Here is a 17,627-nt window from a genome sequence, read left to right on the forward strand (position 1 = left end):
ACTTAGCACAATTAGGATCTGTGTGAGTACAAGGTTTAGAGTCTTGTGCCTAAACCAGCCAAACATTAAAAGCCTGTGACTAAACAGAGAAAAAAAAGATAGTCCTGCAAACTCTATTTTCTTACTGTGAATGGCTTGTGTTGAATCATCCGCTTGGGCCAGATAACACTTGCACAAGTTGTCAGATAATGAGTTAAGCGCCACAAATGAAAGGCACAAACCTTCGCGGTTAGTTGGGGAAAACAGTGGAAATGAATGAAACGGGGGTTGTAGCCTCCCACACCAACCACACAGAAGCTCGTCTGTTTTGAGGATTCATGACATCTTTGAGCGCGGGGTGCTGTGCCCACAGCACTGGTCACCTGCTGAGAGATCGCATTGAATTAGGTTACATTATAATTGGATTTTCTGAAGGCACCACATTAGCATTTTCCATGATCTCACCCTTATTAGCCAAATCGCTAATCAGGAGTAGCGCGGTTATATTGTTTGCTGGTTAAACTATCTGCTGCTATAGTGTCTGTAAGCCAGCTCCAAATTCATGCAGAGATAAAAACCTCCTATCTCTCTAACAGAGACTCGGGAATTTATTCTGTAGCTAATGTTGCAGTCAAACTCTAATTTTCAATAGTTCATGAAAAAGCAATTTCTCTCCAGAGGCCAGCTCGCTCAGTGCTTTCCTCGTGTTCTTCCTGAGTCCGTATTATAAGTTAGGAGTGTGAATTCTTTGATCAGTGTAGGCAAAAGCAGCATCGCTGTAAAATGTAACAGTGGAAAAATCCTTTCCCATGAACTGTTCCCCATTGTGTCCAAAATCAAATGCTGAACATGTGTAATCCTATAAGGTTATTACTTTAATGCACACGCCTTTGTATATTGATAGGAATGGAAATACCTGTTCTAAAAGCAGAAATGACACACGCAGGCGATCTTGTAACTGATGACTCTGTCTTTACACAGCTCAAAAAGCTGTATGAGAACTTAAACTCGTTTTAACTACTTCTGAGCTATAAGGAAAGCACACAGGACATCTCAGTTCCTTCTTTTAGGTGGGATCCCAGCAGGTTCGGGTACCTGTCTCCCAACAGCTGTCCTCTTAAAAGCCTGAAGGGAAGAGACAATCTTGCAACAGATTATCAAGTAATGTTTGCTGAACACCCATTCACCACAATTTTCTGAAAAAATGACATGGTCTAAATACAATTTCATTTAAAAAGCCAGGTTTTATTGTCAGGTTAGAGGTTACACAATGATGTTCAGATTCATTACAAGAATCATTTGGAAATACAGAGCCATTTTCACTGAGAAGTTAAACCCATTAAATATTTCTACTAAAATTCTTCTGATACAAATAAGTACGAACAGAAAAAACTGCAATTACATTTTTCATATAATTCCAGAGCCAAAACAAAAGGAGAGCTGGCCTTGACTCAAAAAGGGGAATAGGCACCTTCTACCTGTCCTGGCATCAGCACTACCCTGCTTACAGTTATATAAATGTGTTAAAACAGTGAAGCAGATTTCCTTTTTACCAAACAACCAAGAAAAAGAGTACAGAATTCAAGATGGTACACCAACAAATCATTCCCTGGAATCAAATAAAAAAGACTATAATTCTCAAACAAAAAAATATCACAATACGATGGGGCTTATAAGCTCTTGAATTCAAACCAGATGTGACTGTCTCGGAATCCCCAGCAATAGCTGCATCTTTTCTCATAAGGCTTTTTAACAGATTCTCATAGGCAGCACAAACAGCATCTTCAGAACAAAGGGCAATAACGCTTCCCAGCAGAGCTGAACTGGATCCTGAGGATCACTAGCCTGTATGATCTGCTTTTCTATTGTCCTCGCAGGGATTTCACCAGGCATAAATAACATGCACTGAAGAGATAAGGAGCTAGGGGCAAAAAAACCCAGAACAAAACAGAATAATGAAGTTGCAAGACTAGCTTGCAGCCTTTGGTGTACAATTCTCTAGGTCATAGGCTGTCAGCAATTGGCTCCCTTCTCTGAGGATGAATCTGCAAAAGTAAATCAATACAAATTATTTTGACATTGAGAAATACAACTTGCTTATAATTAATTTCCCTCTATTTTGTAACACATACACACACACACCCAGAGCCAATACTCTACATCGTTACAAGGCTGTAATCAATCCAATACAAACAGCAGTAAGTGTGAAGAAGCAAAAGAGGGTAGGAATATCATACAGTGCACTAGCAGTCTCTCTCCCTCTCTCTCTCAACTTTCATCTAGTCTTGATTGTTGATACAGAGCAAAGAGTAGGGTCTAATAACCTAAAGCCCCCATGTAAGATCTTTCTAGACCTCTAAAAAGAACAGCTGACGTTCAGCAGCGCTCACAGGTATACATTAGCATTAGGTGCGCCCAAGAGAGTAGATAAGTATGACACAGGGAAGAATTAGGTAGTAGTACCTATGGCTAAGTAGGTGCCTGTGGTTCAAAGACGTGTTCGATAGTAACTCACTCGAGCTAGGAAAACAAAATAAAATTGAAGAAAGGAAATATACTATTGCCAGTGTAACACATACTTCCTTCCTGAAGTTTCAAAAGATTCTGGAAATGCTGTAACATGTCGCTAGTAGCGCACACACAAGTGCACACAGTATTTCACTTACAAGAGAAACATTAAGAGTGAAATATTTCCAGAAGGGTTTTGAATTTGCCTAGGAGAATTGCTCTGCAGCTGCTATGCAGTAACCCCATCATTCACGTCCAAACCCACAGTGCTGATGATATCCAAATGTATGTGAAAGAAAACTCGATCCAAAAGGTCCACATTTGTAGCAAGTGGCTACAAATGTCATGAATCATCGATTTTGGTGATACCTTTTCCTTGCAGGTACTATCAGAGCTAAAATTCATGTTATTTGTTCACAAAAGCCAGGAAGAGCAACAATTAGCAAACCGGTTCTTTGTGGAAGAAAGATAAATATAGGTATTAGTGTGTTCATTTCATTTCACATTAAGAGACCCTTATAACAGCAAAGAGGGTGGAACAAAACTTTTCCAACAAGAAATGTGCTTCCAAGCTTCACATCAAATGTCAGTATTCATATAACAATATAATGGGGGGGGGGGGGCGGGCAGGGAAGAGATGACAGATATTCAAACATCTCAGGCAGCTATACAGTGGAGATGTCCTTCAATTCTTTTTGTTCCTTCCCAGTCCCGAGCCCCACTGGAACACCACTGGAACACACTGAGGACACGCTGCTTATGCCAAGATGCTTTTGGCTCCTAAAGTTCTTGCCCAGCTCGTGCAAACCAGCAGATACCACAGCATTGCAGGCATGGTCTGCCAGAGAAGAAAGGCAAACATGATACAACACATAGTTCGCAAAAATGAAGAGTGTCTCTCACTGAGGACGGCATTAACCATTCAGAATACCTTCTGGATATTTCACAGTACGAGCAGGCTACAGAGCCCAGCACAGAATACTTTTACAGTTAAAACACATACAATAGGCAACGGAAGGTGGACTCCATATAACAAGGGTAGGTAGCACTTGGCTGCTACTTTGACAAGCAAATGGCATGGAATGAATTTTTACATCGCTTCCTTAGATGATCAATGAGGAACTAAGGATTTTTCCAGATAGCAGATGAATGCTTCATCAAGTCACCAGGAAAGAGGAAGATTTAATGAAAACAGCCACCACGTCACCTATAACCAGAAGACCACCATTGACGTCCTCTTTCAGGCAAGTTGCCTTAAATGCCTTGATTCTTCCCTATGCTTCTTTCTCAAAGGAAGAAAAATATGCCAGTGTGTGTGAAGCCATTTAAAATCTAACAGGTACTGAATGATAAATCCTGATACATTGTTTCATAGAAATAAAATTATCAAATCATGCAGCTGTTTAAATTACATATCCTGTTCCTCTTCACATGAGACGTTTCTGTCTGGTACTCTGAAAAACTACAAGACATTCTGTGATCTTTAGCTCAAGTTGACTTTTAAAAGCAATACCTGTCTAAAAAACGCAACTTCTCATGTTCTGGAGTCAGAAACTAATGGTGTGCTAATGGCCTTTTTGTTACATTGCAGTAGCAGAAATCAAGTTGTATCAGTAAAAATCCTGAAAATAATCACTTTTTCATTCCCAGTGGGGATGGCAAGCTGCTAATTAAATCTATCTTGACTAGTTGGGAGCACTGATAATTTCTAAAGTAATGTATGCACTGAGGACAGGCTAATACCACAAGTGTTTAGGGTCTGGGATTTTTTCCAGGAAAATTAAGATGTCAGTTAATTGACTTTTTTTCTGTCTGGTTTTCATTGCAGACCTCCACAAATCCATTTTTCAGTTTTTCATTTCCCCCCCCCCCCCCCCCCCCGATGTCATTATTTTCAGTGGAAAACCTCACACTTCTCCCTCCTCTTCTTCCAATTAGCCATAATTACAACAACATTAGCAGCAAAGTAGGTACCTTGAGGGCAAAAATCTGGAAAGCAGCAGAGTGGGGAAGGGAACAAGAGATGATATTATAAGGAAAGTAAGCGGACACATCATGCTTCTTCATGTGCTCATCTGGGCATCCCTAGGGCTTTGCAGGTTGATTTCTGCTTTCCCTAGGCGTGCCAAGACGAAGTGGTTACCAGCTGCTCTTGCCTCTCCCACAAGGCTCCAGAGCTCCCCCTTGAACCGAGAGGCAGGTGAAGGGGCTACCTTTTGGCTTCTCCCTGTGCCTGGCATAACTAGATCCAAAATAAAAACATACAGTTTGGGTCAAAGAAATCCGGTAGTTATATCCGATGTTCTGAAGGGGTAACTGGGGTTCTTAATTACATGTACCAAGAATCTTTCTGGCAAGAAAACAAATACAGTAAGATTAATTTTGGAAGTGAAAAACGCAATACATGCCAGCAGTTGTGGCATGCAAAAGGGTTCTTGCTCTGAGTAGGCTTTGAGCAATAAACCTCTTTTCCAGAGAATTTTTCATTAAAAAACTGGGTTGAGGGAAAATCTCCAAAATCAATCTTTTTTTTAACTGTCTTTTCAATTTTGCACAGTTGGATAAGGAAGTCAACACTGCTTGCCAAATAAAGTGACATTAAGTACACTTGCTGGAAATCTTTCTGCTTTGCTCCTTAAAAAGAAAAAAAGAACGAAAAAAACCCCACCCAGAAACCCAACATAACCTAGAAGAACCCCACAACCAAGAAGGAAAAGATGGGAAACTGGTTCCAGGAACGCTGAGTGACAGAGTATGGAGAGACTTAGGAGCTAATGTCCCTCCAAAGGCAGCATTGCTGGTCAAACAAGGCTAAGCTGGAAGAATTTAAGCACAGTTTAGGATCAGGCTTTCTGCAAAGCTAAGTGCCTGGGGAGGGAGCAGCCCAGAGGCAGGCAGGAAGAGTTATTCTCTTGGAAATACATTGCTGGTGCAGTGAGACAACATCTCATCTCATCAACATCTTCCTTAATCTCTACCTTCCCCCCATCGCTTACCTTTCCACTTGCCCTTCTCTCTTATTGTGACCTTCAAGGAAACACCTTTGCTTTTTTGGAAGCCTGATGATTTCCCCTAATCCTGCTTTGCAGACAGGCAGTTGCCTTCTGAGGACTATCTGAGTGGTCTTTCCCTAGCAGCCTGATCTCCATTGCAGCCCACCTATGGAGCATGGCTGGACACAAAACGTTCCTATCCATCTCTTCACTTTGTCTGATTTCAGCTGGAGTATTTCATGTTTGGGAAGATACCGAAAAGAAATACTTGTGTTCACAGACAAACTGAACTCTGGTATGAATTATCTGAGTTTTTAAGCAGTTTAACAAGAGGTGCAACATGAAACTTTCTGGATACAAATGGGAAGAAAATGCTAGTAAAATCAGACCAATAAACCTGAATACAGCCCACACCCTCCTATTTGCAAACCACCTGTTGAATATTTCTGGATTCAGTTCGGATCCCAGTGGTGGCGTGGAGAACTGAAGTCTTGATGAAACTGCAGCATGGAAGAGCAGGAGGAGAGGAACTGGGTTAAACTCTTACCTTCCTGTGGCCATGCAGACATACAGGTAGCAGGCAACTGCATCCTGCAGTGCAGCCTGGCATTAAAGCCACCCCAAACCATAGGCATGCCTTTAGTAGCTGTTGCACTGCGAATGTGCAAGGGTGTGGAATACATCAACTCACTGAACACATCATCAAGGACAGAATTTTTTTCCCATCCTTTTTGAAAAATTGTATTTTACATGGTTAGTAATTATTCACTGTCCCATGCAACCCCTGGCAGGACAAAGCTGTCTCCATGCTTACCAATGGAGAGGCCGTGTTTTTTAACCTATGAAGCCTACTAAAACTGTTTCTAGGGTCCCAAAGCCAGAGGGGCCTGAATGGTTCTTTGTTAACTTTTAAGTAAACTCCCTGAAGCCAGAGACATGTTTTTAAAAACAAATTGAGTGGCTTTATGCAGCCAGGGGGATTATCAACTTCTGGTTAAAGAAGGCAATTCAATAATAACTTGTGGGCAACTGTGGACAAATTAAAAAAAAATTGATAAAATAATTTAAATCTTGATGACTGAATCAAAAATATAAAGAAAGTCCAAGTCTTACCCACAGAATCCCTTCCTGGATGCCAGAATGTCTACATACAGCCAGTAGCTTTTATTTTACTTATTTAGGCATACAGAGAAATAAAAATGTTAAGTAAATGTAATCAAACACACATACCAGGATTGCTAGTTGTGTTTGGTCACCTCCACATATTCATACACACACACTTCTACCATCACGTTTCCATGCCCTACATGAACCAAGGCAGGGATAAGATACTCAAGTATGCTGTTGCATCACGCTCTGAACTCTGTGTTCAAGGACATGCTGATGTGATTTCAAGGCTGAGGACTGGTCTCTCAAGCTGCAGCAGCCAGCCTGTGGCAACTCTGGAAATAACTGTCTCTCTCTATAGAGTAACTTCAGCCATATGTACCACGAGGGCTACAAGACCCATCTCTTCATCCAGATTCTTAACTGGTCCATAGATACTTGGCTGTAAAACAGAGAGGTAGATCACTAAAATCAACTCCTTATGCTCTTTTCAGTAGGATTAAATCCTTAAATGCCCCCTAGATACCCTAGCTGCAAAATACAGAGACACATGGATTACTTCACCAACAAGAAGCTTAGGGTAGCTCTGAGCTGTTTTAGTCAAAAAAAACAAGGCCTGCTCAGCACATTGCTGAACCTCACTTAACTGACAAATTTCTTGGGAAAGAGGGAACTGAGGTAGCCCTGATTAAGTAACAAGCAGTGTTCACTACTCCAAACTCTGAACAGACACAAAGTTTTTGCATAAAGCCATACTTCATAGCTGTAATGTTAGCAGCTCCCTTTAGCTTCACTTTCTTCATAAAGCTAAATTGCAAGGATTTCATTTAGATAATTACCATTGTCTTGCTACCATGGAACATCTCTTGTTCATTCTCATTTTGGAAAGAAAGGCTTAATGGGAAAAAGAACAGAGGTTTTTTGAGCTTTTTGTTTTCCCCTCATTTTGCCCCCCTATTCCTCTCATCCTTCCTGTATTCTGATGGAGTTATTTCCAGGCTAATTAGAAAGGGCTCAAATCAAAAAGTGCCAGATCTAAACCATCACACTACTGTGAAAGTTCATTGCTGGAGGCAACATTGCTCCTCAGACTTGCGCATAAATGATCCTCTGCCAACTACCAAAACATAGATCTGTGGGGAAAATAATAGACTGGAGTAGAAACTTTGGAAAATAGGATCAAATAGGATTGATCAAATTTCTGTAGCAGATTTTTTTTTTTTTAATTTTAAAAATATTTCAGTGATTATTTTATTTCCATAGTTACAGGCAAAGAGATGTTTCTTACAGAAAACGGAAAGACAAACTAGGCTTCACAGAGGCAGCAGTCCTTTAAGATAGCCTTCTTTGAACATGGGAGCAGCTAAGAAAAGTGGTGTCAGTCAGAAGAAAACTACAGATATGGTTACACGAGAAGCAGAAAACGTGAGATTACAGCTGGTTACAGAAAGACCCAGAGAAACTAACTCAAACGCCAAAGCACCTGGGTGCAAATAACTTCCTCCCTCATAAAGGAGGGGAGAGAGAAAGGAAAACACAATCCACGTACGTCTATACAAAACTGCAGAAAAAATTAATAATTCCTCCTTGGTGACTGCCTTTGCAGTCCCAGTAACATTACAGCAAACTAGTTAGAGTTGATGTAGAGACTCTCATAGATTTGAGATATCATTAAAACAGGCTTTTTTGATGGTGTATCATAAAAAATACCAGTTTCCCCGATTAATCTCACTTGTGTTCAGCTCTAAAGTTACAACCTGTGACCTGTATTTTGTAATTACTCCTTAAGAAAAAATACCCAGTGTCAAAGGAAAATTTGTTCAGTTAAGGAAAATTTAAGGGGTTTCCCAGAAACATCAATCTACTGAAATAGCATTCCTAAAGTAAACTGCCTCATGCCTAAAAGTTGCTTCACTGCTGTTTTGTTTTTCTACAATGAAGCCCTATCTCAGAACAGATAAGATTTATTGGTCAGTCTATCACCTAATGAGGAAATGAAAGATGAGAAATGAGACTCAGGAATGCTGCTGCACATACTAGCTCATTTAAACCCACCATTGTAATTAGCATTTGTACAAAATAGAACAAAGAAATTGGAACATCAAGAATATTTTCATTATGTATTCTTGGAGTTTCTATCTTTGAATCCTTTCTCAAACCACCTAAATGCAGATTTAATATAGGTGACTATATATATTACATAAACCCAGGCTAGTGCCTTTTAATTGATAGTAGAAGTTGGACTTCTCTGTGATCAATGGCTAATAAAATAATCTTTGTTTTATCAGCAAAAATTAAAAGAATAAGAGCCCCGAAGATGTTAAAGCAGACATCCTACACAGCGCTATGATGGGACTTGCTGAGAATTCCTCTTTATGGGGACTGAAGAAAAAAGGGAAGGGAAAAGTCTCCAAGTGTCCTACTCACTGTCCCATTGAGAAGGCAGTATTTGGATGTTCTGGACAAGGAACAGTAACAGAAAGACAGAACACAGATTTAGAAAAGATTTTTCAGGGAGCCAGAAGTCAAGCCATATAATCAAGCATGGTAAAAGAAGAACTTTTCTTCAGATCCCCTAAGTGTACTGCCCTGGACCACCGCTGCAGTTGGTGGCCGGACTTGTTTCATTCACTGTTATAAACATCCTCCCTGTATTCTCTGGTGCAGTAAATCACTTTGAGTTTACGTGGGAGGAACTACAAAATTAATCTCCTGTCCTCTCTTGCAGTCACAGCACTACTTTCCCTATGACCACATCAGAACCCTCCAAACAGTCGCCATGTAATTATGGGAAGCTCATCCTCCATTTCGGCGAGCTATGTTCCCACCCTACCCTCTCTTCTGTGCAAATGTGGATGACAATAAAAAACAGAATAATTCCTCTGTAGCCATCTTCTTCTAGATGTTACAAAACAGCTTTTGGTGATGAGTCCCTGCCACCCCAAATGGTACCCACTCGCACCGTGAAATGGCAGACAGATGAAGCACACATGCTCGTGCAGTGCACACCAGCAAGCTGCGCTGGTCCTCCTGCAACACAGGATGATGTATCATTCATCTGAGGTGGTATCTCTACAAAAGGGCCACAAGACATAAGAACAGAGCAAAACACAAAACTTAGGTGCCATAATTCTCAACCACTTTTGAGAGAAAAGGAGTTGTTTAGGGGAGTTTCTAAAGGAGAAGATCCGGAGGGGTGGATTCCCACCCAAAACAATGTCCCTTCTTCCTTGTGCTCTCTGGCATCTATCTTTTGAGTGGTCTGAAACAAGTACTTCAAAACACCCAGGAACTTGGCATGATTTCAAATCCAGGTACAAATATTAACTACTCCTCCTAGTTCCCAAAAGATAGTTTGCACCAACACTTTGGCAACTAATTAACTTTGTCCATTTACAGTTTTATTTTTCAGACCTGGCACCTTGAACTGTCAGAGCAGATCAAGAATAGCAATGGGCATTTTACCTTTAAGGTGAAAAAACATCCTAAAGCCTGTACTTTGTTACCAAGGACTTCTAAAATCTGCCCCATCTTGGCCCCCAGGTTCAGCACACCATTAAATTTAGTCTTAGCTGGAGCAACAGAAGCTCTAAGGACAACTCTGAGGCTATCTTTTCTTTAGGACTATTACTAGGTGTTTCATGAGGCAAATGTGTGATCCTGTAATGTGCAATAGAGATATTTTGTGAATTGCAAAGAAGCTGAAAGCCATCATGTAGATGATATTACATAAGAAACCTCACCTGTGTTGCTCATACACCAACCTTGGCTGTCTGAGGCAAAGCTGTCACACAAGCACTCAACAGATAAATAGGAAAGTTTACTCTACATCCCTCAAAGGCCCCCATTTAAAAAAAGTACATTTAAAACATGCTCTGTACAGCTGTTGTCTTACCATTTGCCTTGTGCTGCACATCTGGCGGAAACTGGTCAGGAACATACCACTGATAGTCTGGCTGCACAGAACAATAAAACATTATTACAGCAATATGGACCTCATAGACACTTCAAACAAAAGAATAGTGACATGATAAAAATATAATTGTGCTGTGAAGTTTTTTATTAGTCACACAAAAGTAGTTTACAAAAAAAAATCTTATATTTAGCTTTGCATTTCCACTGATCGAGTCTTTCAGCTTGCTTCCTTTTTTATGACGTGTGGTTTAGCTGCTGCACTCATTAGAAGTATTGTTGTAAACCTTTTTAGGTCCCACAAATCAAAAGAAACATTAACAGAAACAAATCAGTTTTTAAAAGGGCTAAGGAGTAAAGTGCACCAGAAGATACTAGCAGGCATCACATTCTCTGTACTAAAGAACACCAGAGAAACCTGGTACACATCGACCTGACAGGTGAAGCTGTTCCAGTTTGAATACATGTAACATCTGTAACATGTTTCAGTGTGACAGGAATAACCCATTTAATAAAGTTCTTCCCCCTCCTCTCTTCCCCACAGGTTATCATTAGCGTTGCTATAACATTAGCTGTTATCAAATAACTTCTTGAAAATACGTGGGGTGGGAAAAATTCCCATCTTTCTTATAAGAGGAAGTATTGGGAAGGTTATGTCCATGCAAACATAGTTTTGTCCAGGGAAATCCTGGAAGAAAGAAATACTGCATTATAGCTTATACCACACACCGTGGTAAATGAGTAGCAAATTACCACTAGAGAAAACAATTTTGGGACCAGACATTTCAGCGGAAGCTGCACTAAGCTGTGTATCTGGTTTAAGTAGTACATGCAAGCTTGTCAAATTCCAGGTAATTACTGCTTCAAATTAGTTAAACTGGGAAAATAATTCTTGTTTTGCAGAAATTACTCTGACAAAATCCTGAGTATCCCCAAGGAGACTCTTGCAGATTTCAACTTGTAGGGAAGAAATTTCATAGACTTCTAAAGAAATTTTGCCTAAATTAAGACAGCAGGATAAAGCTCTAGACACAGAAAACAGATTCAACTTTTATGTATGCTGTCATTCATAGTTACATAGCAGTAATCACTCTCGGACACTGTCAGGAAAAAAGGAGCTATCCTTTTTTCACTTAAATTATACCATCCACAGGAATTATTAACTAATTCTGTGCTTGTGGGCAAACAAAATAGGCTTTGATACAAAGCAAGACTCTGCTTTGCTTTAAGCACAAGTAGTTTTTCCACCAATGGCTCAAAATACAATTATTTGCATTGCTTTTCTGAGTTTCCGTTGAATTTTCTGTTCTCTGATCTACTCTTCTCTTTCATACGTACTTACACTATGCAAACTTGAATGAATTTCAGAAACAAGGTGCATTTCATGTCAGACTAAACAAAATGTTTCAGCTAACAATGTAAAAAGGAACAAAAAGGTGCAAGATAGAAAAAGAAGGAAAAAGCAAAAGCACAGACTAAACACACAGGATTACGTACATTAACTCAGGACACTCGTTAAATTCTAACACCTTTCTTCATTGCTAAACAAATTGCTCAGGGAGGTATCAAAAGCTCAGAGCAGCAAAGCTGCGCCCACACAGACAAAGAATTTCAAAGAAAACTCAGAATGAAACTGGGAGTTACAAAGCAACCAGTCAAACTGACCCCAGTGCTCCGGCAGGAATGGCAAAGTTGTAAACCCAGTGATCCCTCGCAGAATTAGAAACCCAGATGATGAAAGTTCAGGGAGAAGAGCCAAAATAATCTGGGACAGTGTCCAAATTGCAGTGAAAAACATTCTGCAATTCTTCCAGCTTTGATAAATAGGCAGATAAGCACACTCCTAAGCATAGAAATGACTTGTTTGACCACAGCTTTTCCGTTGGATTTCAACAGTGTGAAAGCTTTATATGCATTTTGCAAAAATTCAGCTATAATTTCTCAAATAATGAGCATCTTTCCATACGTGACAGCTTTATAGCCAGAAACAGATATTGTGTATCTAAAATGACATTCACCATGTTTAAATACATTCTCACTAGGTTTGAACAAGCACAGCCCACTTAGATAACCCAAAGAACTTCAAAAATATCATTCTTTGAAGGACTATTTTCCTTGAAATAGAGAACTCCTCCTCACATAACCTGCTCTAAAGCAAAGCTATTCTTCTTCATGCTGAGGAAGACAGGACCTTGTTCTGTGCCAGGAAGAAAGGCAAATTTCCCATTGTGTTAGCCACACTCAGATATAACTTCCACTTCTGCTGATTTATTTTTTTTTTTGCAATACACAGGTTTGCTTGGGAAAATTGCATTCCTAAAGCATTCACAGCCTGAGTGTCTCAGTAGAACCTTATTCCTCACGTAATTCTGTTTCACAGCAGCGTACCAGAGGTAAGATGCTACTGGGTACAAGCAACAGCATCTGGGATTTTGCCCTTACAGTTTAATAGCACCATTGTGAATCCTGCCGATAGCTTGTCTGCCTGTCCCAGGTGGTGTACAGGGAACCTGGGATTGTGCACTCCGGCTACAGCAGTACTGCCTGATGGCAGGACAGTTATATTACCTATGAATACAGAAGCCATAAGTGAAGAAGGAAAGTCATTTTCCAAAGACAGGGCCAGAGAAAGAAACACCCAGTGTAAGACATGAAAATAAGACATACAAGTCAACAAGCTTTCTTAGACCGAATAGAGGGAAGAGACCAGAATAATACTGACCACAGCTACGTTCTCATTTTTGTTACTATCATTTATGTTGAAGGCCCAGAACTGGGCTCCAGAGAGCAGATCCATATTTATGAATTTGGGTAACTATATAGCTAGAAAGGACTCTTAATGTGTGTTGTGGAACTAAATTAATCTAAGAAATCAGCAAGAGTCCAATCAAACAACCTTATTTTTTTAATTAAGGAATGACCACCAGTATCATTGAAAACAAATGTACAATAATCCCCTTTTTCTTCTTAGTGGTATTGTAGATAAATAGTATTTGCCAAAGTAAATTTAAAATATATACCAATATATACTTAAAGTATAACTCATCAACAATATATTTAAATTGCTGCTATTTTTCCTCTTTGTGCACAGATTTCTGTTGGTTATGCTTTGATCTGCACATGACAGCACTCTGTGCAATTCAGTACTGAAGACACTGGAACAGCAAGGAAGAACAGAACACAACTATCAAGAGAAAATCAGCATTTTGGGGCAGATAGTAAGGGAAGAGAGACTGTACAGAGATCAGGAAGGCTGTTCCAGACCTAGGTCTAATTCTAAAACTAGTACAAAATCTTGATCTGGAACTGACAACAAACTGTGAAACAACAGATTTAGTTACTGGTGAGGATGGCACTGTGATAGCACCACGTTATTCTCCTGTGGCACCATGCTGTGAGAAAATCAGTACCCTTGTGAAATGGGAGACAATGGGAACCTTACCGAGTGCTGTTGCTGCTCATGTGCCCTGTGAGATGCTGGATGTACTCGAGGATCTTGATAGTGAAGAACCAACCCACAACTTCCATAATTAACACATGGTGAGAGGAAGAGGGGAGGTGGGTAGCTGGGCCTCTCAGACTGTACCGGGACGTGTTTTGTCTGTCAAAAAATAAGAAGAGCAAGAAGAAATGCATTAGTAGCAGGACGCGATGACCAACAGATTCACTTACAAATTCATCAGTAAAAAGCAACAGGGAAGAAACCCTCCTTTTACAGCATGGGTCACAATGCTGCTCGTTTAGACCCTTCAGACTGTTCGTGATTTAAAAAGTTATTTAAGAAAGCTGACTTGTGCCACACCAGAGTCTTGACACTTCTCATATGAGAAAATATTGGTTTCAAGATATGGCAAGCACATTTCTGGGTGTTTTCTACATTCAATAAACAATTTCATGGCACACAGTAACTTTCAATAGTTTGAAGCAGAACTATATAGACAGGCACTTGCATAACAAGAAAGAAATAATTTTGGTAAAGGACCAAAGTCGATGGCTGAGAGATTTGGGTCTGCCTTTTCTTAGGCCCTCTGTGTCCCAGCAGAGTCAATGGGAATTTGCCTAAGGACAGAGCAAGGAGGGGTAAAAGATGAGTCACAACTAAATAATTTTACTTAAGAAAACAGACTAATAAATATTCTATATGGTTCCTCTCGTGTTTAAAATCCTTCACAAGCTCTGTTTAATCAAATCTCAAGGCAGGAAGAGACAAACAAGAAGATCTCTAGTGTAAACTGTCGATGCAATGCAGGGACAGTCAAGTTGTACATATACATTACGCAGCACTTATACAGCCCTTCAGGTATGTTGTACATGTGCAGTGCTGTTGGCATTTCTCCGGGTCCAGAGCAGCTGGGAAGGAGTGGAAAAGGCCTTTTAGCCCCATTTGTAGTCCCCCTCTTCACTGTCACTGCCGTGAAGGTTCTCACAGCATCCATTGACCAGTTGGGGTTGTGCAAGAAATTTAGTCTTTTACAGTCTCCAGACAATGCAAAAATATATATGAAGAAGGTGTCTTTGAGTACTCTGTCTCCTACAAAAAAATTTCTGTACCTTATTGAACCACCCAGGATGGGGCCGGTAGGTGGGGGAAATATACCTGAAAGTTATTGCATGCAATGCTAACAGATTTGTTCAAGGTATTTCTATATGCCTGGGATGCCCTGCGTGGCAAATCACGGCATTCCCTCTGGCATTGCTATTTTTACACTTGCACGAAATGCTTCCAAGTACCCATAAAAGCACTGACAAGTCTGGGGCCTTACTGCAGCAGCGCCCAGCATCAGTCAGGATGCTCAACCTGCTCTCCACTCTCGTTGAAGCTGATGGGAGTGAGGGGCACTTGACAGCACCTTGCCTCTGATACTATTGCAAGACCCTACTAGTATCGATGCATTGGCTTGGTTGAGAATAAGCCAATACTGAAGTTTCTGTTTCACAACAATGTTGGGGAGGACAATAAATCATCACAGAACATTCTGGTAATCAGCCATTCTTTTAAAACATTGCACAATTTTGTCGAGACAGGAAACCTCGAAATTTCATCATTTTTAAACGGGATTGAGAAAGCTCAGAGTTTTGCATTATTTTACTATGGCTTCCTGAATGTCTGTGAACAGAATACTGACAGTACTGTGAAGAGATAAAAAGGATGTTGCAACAAAAAATTATTGCAGCGGCTGCTCAGCTAATTTGGATGGAGACAATTTTTTTTCCTCCATGATATTAACATTACTCTGTAATTCCACTGCAGGGGTCAGGATTCATTACAGAAGCTTTTATTTCAAAAGTTGGTTTGATGTTACAACTCTTACATCAAGTGCCAGTGAAACAATCAACAATCCTCTGGATTTGTTTTTTGTCGCCCCCCCCCCTCCATTTTAAGATATGTTTGAAGAGTTTTTGCAATAAATACTCCATTCATCTACCTAATTTGGAAGACATCTCTTATCATTTCTCATCTTCTTACTGCATTACTTCAGAATGATTTCATCCCAGGTGGTGACCTCATATAAAATCCAATGTCAATTAATGGAAGCCAGAAAGCCTTGGGTTGTGCAGAAAGTGAGAAAATAAAAATAAAATACACATGTGCTGGCAATGGTAACTTTCTTTTGACTCATACCTGAGAGTTTAGTTTATTCAGTTGAGACTGTAATCTCTCGTTAATTTTCTGCAATGCTTCTTTCTCCTCATTAAGTCTTTCTCTGTCAGATCTCTCCTTTCTGAAGTCTTCTTCATATATTTGTACCTGTAATCATTATGACCAAGTATGTGAATTTCAGCAGAGGCTCAATGGAAATTTTCATCGACTTTGTTGCTTGGTTTCTTTTTACACGCTGGCCAAGCAGTGGGGTGCATTCCAAAAGGATCCCTCCTCTTTACAATCCTGCAACAAAAAGTTTCCCTTGTTTTTTTTATGACCGAAGTGACAAGCAATGGCTATTGTCCAATGGCAATCGAAACAGTCCACAGCTTCAGTATTCATAGACCCTTGTAATTTAAAAGGCTGACTGGCAGATATCAGTTTTAAGTATTATAAATAAGATAGCAAATACTAAAGACATCGATCTTTTTAAGAGATAAACAGTAGCAGGACAAATATTTTACCAACATTTTTTCCTGTTTTCTCTTCATGAGCACTTTTAACTCTCCCCTGTATCTCAGATGCAAGCACTTAGCATCCTGGTGGTGATGGGAGGTGCTGGCACAGCACAAAAAACTGACTTCTAGCATTCAGTCTCACAGAACGTTATCGCTTTATCCAACCTAATGATGAGCCAACTATTATCAAATAACGTCTTGCCTTTTTATAGCCCACTGAATACCGTCCGCCTTGAGCCTGCTTTGCTTTATGCCTTTTCGTGGTTGTCAGCAGCTTTACCTTACCCACTGCGCTAGCTGTCTAACCGAAGTGTGGCCCAAAGGAATAATCTGTGCAGAAAAAGTGATAGTGTTTAGAGCTGTGGTCGCATATTAATGAAGAGAAGACTTGGACTAGTCAGGACTGTCAAGTAATTTAGACCTTGGCTGGAGCACTGTGGGGAAAAAAAAAAACCTGTAGGAGGCTATCGTGCTGCAGATATTAGAAACTGTATGTGGAAAAAATATTTGGTCTGTGTACCTTTTGTCTGCAATATAGGACTTCTAATTCATCTTCTCAAACTGCAGCCCAAAGAACCAATCCACCCCAGTGTAGAAGTACGGGGAACATTATGTACGCAATTCAAAATGGAAATACAGAGGTTTGACCCTGACCCTAGAAGATAAGCTGCCTTTCAAATACTGAAGGACGCAATGGCTTAGCTCTTCTTATGTCGCCAGGAATCATAGCACTTCATCCCATTAAAAAAATATCTGACCACCCCAGGCACAGGCAGCGAGTGCACGGATTCAGAAGCAAAACACAAATCCGTAAAGTAATTGGTGTTAAGCTGACTGGCTTAATTCTTCTGCTAACAGACAAGCATCCACCTGGGAAGAAGCTGGTGGCACTTCTACTGACAAATAACAGCAAAAGCACGTTGGGGTGGGAACCACCACCAGAACTTTCAGAAATCCTTTCACGTCCTCTTGGTTGGTCACTAAAGCCCGCTGACCATCTATTTCCAAAGAACTTGCTTGCTGTGG

General features: G+C 40.2%; 1 protein-coding gene across 1 annotated transcript in view; it reads right to left on the reverse strand.

Moving 5' to 3' along the window:
• Positions 1-1,992: 1,992 nt before the first annotated feature.
• Positions 1,993-17,627, reverse strand: part of TNIP3 (TNFAIP3 interacting protein 3) — an 85,395-nt gene continuing 69,760 nt past the window's right edge. Inside the window, exons 13-16 of the mRNA XM_059826727.1 lie at positions 16,123-16,248; positions 13,942-14,100; positions 10,483-10,543; positions 1,993-2,024 (exon numbers count right to left, since the gene is read on the reverse strand). Of these exons, the coding sequence (XP_059682710.1) occupies positions 1,993-2,024; positions 10,483-10,543; positions 13,942-14,100; positions 16,123-16,248 (378 nt within the window). The remainder of the gene's footprint in view (positions 2,025-10,482; positions 10,544-13,941; positions 14,101-16,122; positions 16,249-17,627) is intronic.

The sequence above is a fragment of the Gavia stellata genome, chromosome 19 (assembly GCF_030936135.1).
Source record: "Gavia stellata isolate bGavSte3 chromosome 19, bGavSte3.hap2, whole genome shotgun sequence".
In the NCBI taxonomy this organism is placed as follows: Eukaryota; Metazoa; Chordata; class Aves; order Gaviiformes; family Gaviidae; genus Gavia; species Gavia stellata.